Below are 10,541 nucleotides of genomic sequence, written 5' to 3'. Positions count from 1 at the left end.
TGATTTGTTTCGAATCAAATTAATTACGAACTATACGATTTTTGAATCAAAGTCAATTAAATTACGAACTACAAATTTTTTTGGCAGTCCTAGTTATATCTGTAGTTTATGCATTAGTTTTCTTCTCGCGGAACAAAATTCACACGGTTTCAAGTTACCATTATATTAACAATTTTGAGATGTGATATAAGTTTGGTTCTTGCATTATTAACATATTAATGGTTGAATCCATTAGTTTTATTATTTGAGATTCGAACCTAAATAGTTCACGAATTAATTTCGAACGAATTACATCCAGTTTGAGTTTGATTTGAATAAGATTCGAACCGAACTGGTTTGATTTGTTTTAGAAGGAACTAATTTTGAATTGAACTAAACTCATACCAAACTCAAATCGAATCACGAACTACGAATTTTTTTGCCACCCCTATATACCTGTATATTCTTTTGTACGCCCTCAATTTTTTTCTCAATTAAATACATGAATAGCAAATAAAATTTGTTTTGTACATATAAATTTTTTTTATGATTCTTTTATTTCTGTTGTAAAATATCAATATTTTGATTAATTATTTATATTATAAATAACGTACTATTTAAATTATCCTATTATATCTAAATCATGAATTATGCATCTTATTAGTTTTTAATGGATCACAAATTAGTTACTCTAGTTAAAATCTAGTTATGAATTCTCCAGCTGATTTCAATGAGACTATATTTCTGAACATTTCTATTTGTATTTTACAATTTGCAAAAATTTGAAGAGGAAATTTAAAAATTTCAAAGCCAGATCAGTCATTGTGTTTAAAAGTTGGTTCTAATTTGCTCTAAAGAAGGTGTCAAGTCATATGTACTAAAATATTGAATTCATGGACCAAATAAAAAGTTGAACCAAAAAAATATTTATTTTCATTTTGGAAGTAAAAACGCATCTGTTTTTAGTTTTTACATGTTGTAACTTGTAAGCTTTAGTAATTGAGCGCCTTTCCGCCAGGAGCACAGTACCCATGCCCACCTCCAGTGCTTTAAGTACTGGAGAGCAAGAGAAACAATACTAAAACGGATACTGTTTAATTAATCAATTTAACGAAAAAAAATAGAATATAGTGGTACAATAACAGATCGTACTGGCAATTCCTTTTTATAAGGTGTTGGTTCCAGACTTGTTTCTTAAGCTAAGTACAGAATTGTTAGTGAAACGTGTCTGTCTTTATCTACTTCTTTTTTAAGATAAAAATACTCTTAGGGGCCTAGGAGTAACTTTTTATGTGCTTAAACTAAAAAGTAAAAACCGTAGCTATAACATCACTGGAATATGATATCCACATTTCGTAATTCGTACAAGATTTTTCTTTCTCCAAAGAAAAACGCCGTTCGATACATCACAGTCACACGCTAAAAGTGAAAAGAATAAATTTTGTAAATACACACATATTTTTATTTAATTTAAATGCATATTCATAACCTCAAAATGTAGCCAGTATGTATGACAATTTAAAGTGCAAACAAAAAGAAACTAAAATATGCTATTTTTACTCATGGGAGGGTTTAACTGAAAATATTCTCAGATAAATCCATGGTCTCGTCTCGTCTCAGTTCTCAAAAACAAAAGCGACAGAGAAAGAAGGTTACTAGTTACTAGGTACAGTGGTTGTAGTTAACACAGAGAGAAACTTCTTCAAATCTCTCTCTCTCTCTCTCTCTCTCTCCATCCAAGCTTGCCCTACCTTGCTCTCCCCAATCATTCTTTCCCAATCTTTCTCGTGCTTCCGCCAATTTGTACTCTCTCTCTCTCTCATTCCAAAGACGAGGAAAGAGATTCCGAAGTAGAAAGGTAATTGCTAGGGTTACTCATTTTTCTTTTGTTTCTGGTTCTTATTCGTATAATTTCGTATTGCTTTTCTCTGTGGGTTGCGATCTAGGGTTTCATGCAGTGTCAATCTTTTATTTTTGCTTTCAGATTCCCAAGTTCAACATTTGCGATCAAGATAAGCTGAATGGCTGGTTGATACCAATTACTCCCTTTTTCACTATTTCTCTTTGGTGATTCTGGTTCAATTGATTCATGAGGTGTGAGCTTTTGACTGAGAAAGGAGAGGCAAGAAGCTTTGTTTTTACTTTTCAGTAGTGAATGATTTGTCTGACTTCACAACATTGAGGGTTTAAAGAGGAACATTTTAGTTATTTTTGTGATAAGCATTATAATTTCATACATTTTACTACCAGCAAAGCAATATATATTTTGTGCATCCTTCTCTCTCTTATAAGAAAGGAGAGAAAAAAGGAACAACAATTTCTTTGATTGCATGATTAGAGAGAATAGGGTGTACCGTTAATTAATCATCTCAGTGGGGTCTGGAAGAAGGACATCAAGTTCTTTTGAATGGGGAACAAAATTGGAAGAAGAAGACAAGTGGTAGATGAAAAATACACTAGGCCACAAGGTTTGTATGAGCACAGAGATATCGACCATAAAAAATTGAGAAAGCTTATTCTAGAATCAAAGCTAGCCCCTTGCTATCCGGGAGATGATGAGTGCTCAGTAGATTTGGAGGAGTGCCCCATCTGCTTTTTGGTACGTCAACTTTGTCTTTAGATTTGTTTTTAATTTGGAAAATACTGCAATACCCTTTGAATTTCCAAAGGTGGTTGTTGTTGGTGTTATAATTTGGTTAGCATCTTGATTGGAGAATAATAAAGGATATCAATCAAATCACAGGAAAAAATAGCCTGTTAAGAATCTGAGATTGTTACCAAATTAGATTGATCGAGTGAGTTATACTTTCAAGTTTCAACTGACATGTGCAATTTGGCATTGCTGGGGTGTTTTTACTGTGTATTTAATATTTTTCATCCTGTATCCATCAAGTGCCTATATAGTTGTCTGCATTTCTACAAGTTAGTGAATATATTCCTTGTTGTATTTTGGAAAAAGAATCCAAGTGAAGGTGCTATTTCTTTTCTTACAGAGCACATGCTGTTGAGCAAACTTGTAGAATAATATTGTAAATTGAACTTGTAAGGTGTGGACTTGGTAAAAAAACTATTGAGAACACATGGTGTTGGCTTAAACTTTCTTTTAATTTTGAATAGTGGTCCATGCTGATTAAGATATGTTTGTCACATTTTTGTAGTATTACCCAAGCCTAAACAGGTCAAAGTGTTGTACAAAAGGCATATGCACAGGTACAGATGTCTTTATCTTATCTGACAAAAAAAGGAGGAATAGAAGCATTTTTCATCCATTTTTTTTTCTTATGTGGTCAAGTTAGTGTTATTTCTTTTTTATCTAAATACAATTAATTTTTGTATATGCTGCAGAGTGCTTTCTACAGATGAAACCGCCTAATTCGACTCGACCTACACAGTATCCTTTTTTCTAAATTTGTTTCTTGAGGTTCTTTAGTTCAATACTTTACTTTTGTTTTTTGTATTATTCCTTGACAAAAAAAAGATGCCCATTTTGTAAAACTCCAAACTATGCTGTGGAATACCGTGGTGTGAAGTCAAAAGAAGAGAAAAGCATGGAACAAGTTGTACGTATCTGTATCATTATGTTGCAGCCTAATGCACATTTTCATAACACCATTATGTAAATAGCTTTGTTATGTAATATAAAATATTTATATATTTGGGTGGTTTGTGTGTAATTAGGAAGAACAAAAGGTTATAGAAGCACAAATACGTGTTAGGCAACAAGAAATTCAGGAAGAAGAGGAGAGAATGAAGCAAAAGCAAGAGAAGTCGCAGTCTACTAGAAAAATGCAACCACCTACCGAAATTGAATACCGTGATCTATGTAGCACTTCCATTTCTGGTTCTTTTTCTCTTCCTTGTTTTTATTAATACTTTTACATTTGCCATTACCTTATGTAAAGTAATAGGCATACCAGGCCCGATAATTATTAGTCCTAGGTTATTAATTTTGCATGTCCATTTAGATTTCAGGATGCGTGGTTGGTTTATTTTGAGTTAGATTCTTTTTAATTTAGGGTCCTGTCATTTTTTATTTGTCATCTAGCAAATTAGATTAGACATTAGCTCATTTTTTTTTTCAATATGTTGTGTCTGGTATAGTTATTTCTTACAGATCCTGTCAAGTTCGGTTATGGGTCAGTTGGCTGTTGTTCCATTTGTTCTCCATGGTTGCTGTTGCTTGTGTCATACTTGAATCTCAGTTGTGTCAAAATAGTTTGATATTCCTGGTTGGGGATGATTTGATCATCTACTTTTTAAAGAAATTTGGGCTTAAATTGGGTTGTTCTGGTTTGATGAGTTTTCCAGATTTTGTTAGATTTTACCAGTTCCACCTTTATTACTTTATAATGCTGAATGTGATGTAGTATTTTGGATGTCAGTTCAAAGTTTTCAATCTGTTTATATTTAGAAGGAAAATAATTGGATGTATTCTGAAGTTGTCATTTCTCCTTTTCATTTTACAGTACCATCATTTAGATGTACAACACATGGTGATGATATAGAGTCTTCACAACCTTCATGCTCGGCTTCGGTGACAGCACGCCCCTCTCGCTCTAGGCCTAGCCGGTCTGTTTTCTTTTTTTTTTTTTGGCAGGAAATCATATATTTGTAGCTAAGCATTTATCGGAAACATTTGAAAAATCAAAACGGGGGAGGAAGAGAAATAACAGTCACTTGGTCCCGGGCATCTACTATTATACCCTTAATTGGAGTAACACCACCAAAACATTAATGTTGTCCAGTGTGCTTGAATTCATATCCTTTAAGGTAACATAATATTTCTGTTTAGATCCAGACCATCCGATCAAAATCTGCACAAATATTGAAGGGGCCTTGTACCTCGGGCCAGATTAGCCTGGATTCTGATTGGACAATCTGGATCTGAATAGAAATATTCTGTTACCTCAGAGGATAGGGATTTGATATCACGATTAAAGGGTATCTTGTGCATTCCCTTTTGTTTGGGTGGGGGAAGTGCGTTAGCAGGGTTATTTGGAAAAATCAAAGGTTTTTGGGCTAATTACCAAAGTAGAAATCTCTGGTAGGTGGTGGTAATTACCAAACATTCATTGTAGTTTTCAATTCCTTGCTTTTGTAGGCCAGATGAATTCAATTTGAGAAACCAAAATAAATAGTAGTTAAGACAAAGATAGGTCCCTTCACAATATAACTTTTTATCCTATCTTTGTTGAGTCTAGCAATCATTTCTCATCAAGTGTTTTTATTTTTTATAGATATTAGATATTAGCTGCTATTTTTTGAATTTCGGGATGTATTATTAATTGACTCAATTTGGGGTTAAATGCAGGGATGACAACGTCGACGTGGATATAGAGGAGGTAATGGTTATGGAAGCTCTCTGGCTTTCCTTTCAGGTGACATCACCATTTGATGTGTATAGTTTTGGTTTTACTCGTGCACAGATGCTCTCCTACCACTTTTACATCCCTTTTGCAAATTAAACTATAACATTTATCAGTTTGATTGATCATAATTATAACCGGTACATGATAAGACACCCTTTCTATTGTTGATCACGATTATATTATAAATAAAATAGAATGCCTTCTCTGCTCTTATCCAATCAGAGCTGATGAAACATTGGCGGCTTAATTCATAATTGGCTAAATTATATTTCTTTGATCATGAATCAGGAACATGGAAATGCACAATTGTACCCTGCATTCATCGGGTCTATGTGGGTAGACCCGTATTCCTATCCTGCACCAACACCCTTAGAAGTACATTCTGGCAGCTTCTCCTGTGCTGTTGCAGCCTTAACTGAACAGCACCACCACCATCACCCTCTGACAACTGTTCCCTACTCAAACTACCCCACTTTTTCCTTTGATCAGATCCAACGGCCGGGATTCATTCCCTCGATTGACATGTGTTCTTCCATCGGCAACCCTTCCATCTGCAGTAGCTGGGTCGAGTCTCCCTCCAGCACACAGAGAGTGGTATCCTCTGGAGAGGATGGGGAGTGCTCGACTGACCAGTGGTCTGATGCAGCTGAGGCAGGTACGAGCTATGCTGGGTCTGATATTGTTTTGGATACGGGCCGTGGACATGTGCCGATACCACTACCAGTGTCAATGCCAATGATTATACCTGATGGTTTTGGTATGGGGCCCATTCATGCGGGGTTTGAGGACCAAATGATGCTGTCTATGGCAGTTTCTCTTGCAGATGCACGTGGCAGGACAAATTCACAAGGGCTGACGTGGCATTAGCGATGTTCTATGGGGGTATTCAGTATTCCATGTTTTTTGAGGATGGGTTTGTCAGGTTATGTAGGGTTTGCTGGATGTTTTGGTCTTTTTCTTACGTTGTTGTTGCTATAGCTTCTTCTATAGTTTGTGCTCAATGAGATAGTTGTTCTTTCATTGTTGGATTTGTATACGTAATGTAAAATTGAAAGAAACAGAGAACATTATAAGCAAAAGAGTCGCAGATGTCTCTTTTGGCTTTTGGTGACGGGAAATATAGTTGGAATCTGGAGATTTTGATCTTAGTCTGGGACATTTAACCATCTAATTTAGGTTCACAATTGTTGACCATCCAATCCGCCTAAGAAAAACTAGAAATTATATCCAGTTGGATTCGGATTGGAGTTGGTTGATTTGTTTGCAGAATGTGTTGAAATAGTTCTGCGGCACCAGTGGGTCTGATCTGACTTTATTTGTAACAATTTATATGTATTCACAGGATATCAACTATCTAATGTAAGTTGATATATTCTTCTGATTTTGCAAATACTTGTGGGTTAAACAATTTCTGGTATGGTCTGCAAGTGGGCTGGATACCAACATTATCTTGGTCTGTAGCGTGCAGGGACCTGGGCCCTCCTGCATGTATTTTTTAGATTTCCTACAATTTTTTTTTTTTAAATGAGTGTAATCTAGTTCGTATTATCCTCTTTTTTATATATACGGGACAATGGATAAAAGCACAATGATGTGCTTCCTTGCAATCAGTGCTTTGCTGGTATGGACTCTTTGCATTTGTCATGGTATGTTGACAAGATCACCTGAGCGCCTGACTTTTCATTATTGGGTTTGTAGTATTTTCTATTTGAGTATAATAAACAAATACATTTTGGCACTTGTAGCATTTGCCTAGACAAAAGGCATGCTTCCTTCATCCCCAAAGCAACTTGTTAATGAGAGAGCTCAATTTAAACTGTCCCCTAAATAATTGTATTTTTTTTTTCCTGTTCTGTCTTTTTTGCCGTCTCCTCCCAGAATATCAAGCACTCATTCATGCATCTATGTCCAAACATCCATGATATTTTTCTTCAATTTTTTTTCTTGTACTGTTTTTTTGCTTTTTATTCTTTTATTTTCTGAAACTTCACAACTGTCGGAAAGTGATTATAGATGACTCCATTTCCTTGGTTCAAGCTCAGTAGATCCATGGTAAGAACATTAGAATGTAGGAAGGGAGTGCGTCTTTGAGTGTACAATAATATTCGATAAAACAAAATTTCATGACATAAAGAGTTTTAGAATAAACTATAACTTTGTAAGGACTTTTTTTGGGCAATAACAAAAGCTGAGGGTAGAGTGTAAGCTAAAAGGGCTTCCGACGAAGCTAGAATTCAATTTATAAGCTAATATGAGCCTCATCCTCAAATAGTTCATCACACCAAAATTGACCGCTTTAGTCATTTAAAAGGGAAGGCGACCCCTTAAATCTTTTTTACTGGGCCTCAATTTATGTCTTTGAGATTACATTGCAGCATGCTCAACTTCTGCCACCATTTGCCAATTAAGGCCTTATACATGGAGTGAAAGTTTAGTACTCTCAAACATATTCTTTTCCAGTGCAAACCTCCCCGGTTGACGAAAGCCCATTCTTTTTTTCTTCTGGTTTTTCACCATATAAATTTAGTGATGTGTAGTCTGAAAAAATTTCGGACCAGGAGCGCATGTGAACTGAATTATAGTTAGCAGCCTAGCAAACATAGACCAGTAAAATTCTAAAGATCTACAAGAGCATATTATACAAGGAGAAATGCGGTAGAACTCAGACATGTAAAAGAAGTGCACACGAGGATAACTTAATCTTGAATAGCCGAAAACAAGAACAACTTTCGAGAAATAGAGCTGGTTCAATTTTTGCAAGAATGAATAGCTAAGTTTCAACTCAATATAACAAAAAATGGCTAATTTTAACTACCCAAGTGCTCATAACTTTTTACTTTTTGTACATTTTCTTTTACCCAATTTCGTCTGCCAATGAACAAAATATAAAATTCCTTCCTAAACAGCAACCTAAAATATACTATACCAAAAGAAATAAAAATAAATAAATCTTCATCGGTCCTGAGATGTTTTCGAAGCATCCTTTTGTGAGAGAATAGCTCTTTGAATTTGCTTCTGCAACAAAGCTCTATATGCACAAGCTGAGTTTAATATCTTCTCTAGTTTTTCTTTTTTCGTCATGAGGTCAGATTTCTTTGTCTCAGCCAAGGCTAATTCATCATTGTTTGAGTTTGTGCTGTTTTTTGGAAGCTCTTTCAAGGTCGATTTCATCTATTAAAAGATTAGGAATGTCACTTAAAAGCGCTGAAAGAAATAACACACATATGGAGAAATCTAACTAACCCTAGTAAAGATAAACAAAAGCAACTTAGATCTATCTTAGCAACTTTCTATGTTGATTACTCTACATCCTACAAGCTTCAGCTAAATAGACAAGGAAACTTTATTATTTACTTAATTTCATATTTTTAATAATGCAGGTCACACATTAAATAAAATGAACAGATAGATAATTAAATAAAATTATTGACAGCTTCTACTGATTATGGACAAATATACTATACATCAAGTGAGAAAAGGGCAAGATTAACATTTTGTAAAAAAGTACCAGAAAATGCACAAGAAGATATTTTATTTGCTATGTTAAGAAGAGATATTGGGTCACATACACTGGATACCGTCTCCCTCATTCTCTGCACTTCTTCCCTGGTGTCTGATTCAAATTTTATATGCAGTTCTTTGAACTCCTCCATTTCAGATCTTTTTGCCTGGTAAAAACTGTCCCACTCCTTTTCTTTTCCCTCAAGCTCCTCTATTTCACACTTCACACCACTAAATACAAATCAATGCAATTAATATAATATTCCATGTTACAGTTACACTTGTGGCATTCCTATACAAAACTGATGGGCGACGGGTGTCATATTTAAAACATGAATGGAAGAAAGCAAAAATAGATGAACAGAAATTGGGATTTGATATCTACTCTATCACTGTGTATAGGTGCATGATTGACTGTTGTCAGTACATTCCATTGAAAACCACTAATACTAGGTGCAATAGTATTTCACATTACCTCAACTCGCAAACAGCAGACTGGTATCTAGAATCAACGGACTCGACCTCTGACTTCTTTGCTAAGATCTGAAACCCTAATTCAGCATGTCTCCTCTCGAGTAACAAGTGTCGCTGTTCCAGGCATCTTAGATTGGCCAATTTAGACGATAGTAATTGCAATTTCGTGCTTTGCAACTCTTTTTCAGCCTATGATTGAAAAGGTAAATTAGAAATTGCCATTGTATGATAACACTTACCACCCAAAGAGTGAATAACTTCAAAAATCTCTATCACTGGTTCCAATATCCCAATTCTAAAACTAACGAATCATGATTAGCAGCGGACAACAAGAATTCAGAAGCTCTCTTTTTGCTTCTCATAGCAAAACTAATCATCAGTTTGAGTTAACACTTGACCGCCCTTTCTTTTTTTCCCTTTTGATCCAACAAACTATTTGCACTAAAAGCTTAAGCTGATTGTTAAGAGCGTGTCAAATGACGGTAAATTAAATAAAACAAAATCAAAAGCACCTTTTAGGTCTGACGGAGCATAAATTACTAAATTGCCCTCGGCCATGAAGAGGAGAGAGAGGTGGGGTTAGACCTGGAGGAGGGTAAGGCGATGGCGACGAGCGTCTTCCATTTGGCGGAGGCGATCGTGGAAGCCGAACGGGAGCGCCATGGCCGGAGACGAGCCGACTGTGAACTGAAGCTCAATCGTATCGTACCAGACTAGGTTTGTCAAGACTGGAAGTTAAACACGGATCCTCTGCATTAAAAGGGAATCTTTTTTGTTAATGCATTCTGGCCGTCTGATTTTAAACGGAACCAATCTGATCGTCTGATTTTAACACTGGCTCTTTAATATTAGTGCGGATCTAGTCCACACGAATATTGAAGTGGATCAGATGGTCCAGATGTATTAACTCAAAAGATTCCCTTTTGAGTTAATGCAGAGGATACGAATTCGTACAGAGCGTGGGGCAGAGCCGCAGAGGTATTGATGGAACCCCTCCGTCGTCGGATTATCAGCTTTAATTCAGATCGAACGGTCATCGGCGAATTCTTTATTAGAAACATTTTAATTTGAAAATCGGACGGCTGCGGGTTCCGCTCTGCCGCTAACGGAGCCAGTTCAAGGCTTGAATTGTGGATTTGGGTCGATAAAGAGGCCCATTCCAGCATTGTCGCGTTTTGTTTATCAGGAGAAAAAAAAAATCTTCTGCTGAAATGAATT

General features: G+C 35.7%; 2 protein-coding genes across 3 annotated transcripts; one reads left to right on the top strand and one right to left on the bottom strand.

Annotated features, from left to right (window-relative positions):
• Positions 1-1,604: 1,604 nt before the first annotated feature.
• LOC144571506 (E3 ubiquitin-protein ligase GW2-like) lies at positions 1,605-6,494 on the top strand. 2 transcript variants are annotated; one of them, XM_078320830.1, is made up of 9 exons: positions 1,605-1,837; positions 1,964-2,578; positions 3,138-3,189; positions 3,325-3,370; positions 3,458-3,539; positions 3,658-3,820; positions 4,446-4,548; positions 5,291-5,321; positions 5,637-6,494. In XM_078320830.1, exons 2-9 carry the CDS (start codon positions 2,387-2,389, stop codon positions 6,213-6,215), a joined length of 1,248 nt encoding a protein of 415 aa, XP_078176956.1. In that variant the 5' UTR covers positions 1,605-1,837; positions 1,964-2,386; the 3' UTR covers positions 6,216-6,494. The 2 variants fall into 2 exon arrangements, with proteins under 2 accessions (XP_078176956.1, XP_078176955.1); XM_078320829.1 differs by having other exon boundaries at positions 5,291-5,357.
• Positions 6,495-8,057: 1,563 nt separating this feature from the next.
• LOC144572030 (uncharacterized) lies at positions 8,058-10,053 on the bottom strand. The gene is made up of 4 exons (XM_078321419.1): positions 9,909-10,053; positions 9,325-9,512; positions 8,918-9,080; positions 8,058-8,519 (listed from the first exon to the last, which is right to left on the bottom strand). Exons 1-4 carry the CDS (start codon positions 9,984-9,986, stop codon positions 8,301-8,303), a joined length of 648 nt encoding a protein of 215 aa, XP_078177545.1. The 5' UTR covers positions 9,987-10,053; the 3' UTR covers positions 8,058-8,300.
• Positions 10,054-10,541: the final 488 nt, after the last annotated feature.

The sequence above is a fragment of the Carex rostrata genome, chromosome 19, assembly GCF_964058835.1.
Source record: "Carex rostrata chromosome 19, lpCarRost1.2, whole genome shotgun sequence".
Classification (NCBI taxonomy): domain Eukaryota; kingdom Viridiplantae; phylum Streptophyta; class Magnoliopsida; order Poales; family Cyperaceae; genus Carex; species Carex rostrata.
This window is presented reverse-complemented; position numbering and strand designations above follow the sequence as displayed.

Coding starts and splice junctions, on each gene's coding strand:
- LOC144571506 (XM_078320829.1), top strand. CDS start 2,387: ATGGGGAACAAAATTGGAAGAAGAAGACAAGTGGTAGATGAAAAATAC. Junction 2,579..3,137: donor AGTGCCCCATCTGCTTTTTG/GTACGTCAACTT, acceptor ACATTTTTGTAG/TATTACCCAAGCCTAAACAG. Junction 3,540..3,657: donor AGAAAAGCATGGAACAAGTT/GTACGTATCTGT, acceptor GTGTGTAATTAG/GAAGAACAAAAGGTTATAGA.
- LOC144572030 (XM_078321419.1), bottom strand. CDS start 9,986: ATGGCGCTCCCGTTCGGCTTCCACGATCGCCTCCGCCAAATGGAAGAC. Junction 9,513..9,908: donor ATCGCCTTACCCTCCTCCAG/GTCTAACCCCAC, acceptor TTTCAATCATAG/GCTGAAAAAGAGTTGCAAAG. Junction 8,520..8,917: donor TGAGGGAGACGGTATCCAGT/GTATGTGACCCA, acceptor ATCTTTTAATAG/ATGAAATCGACCTTGAAAGA.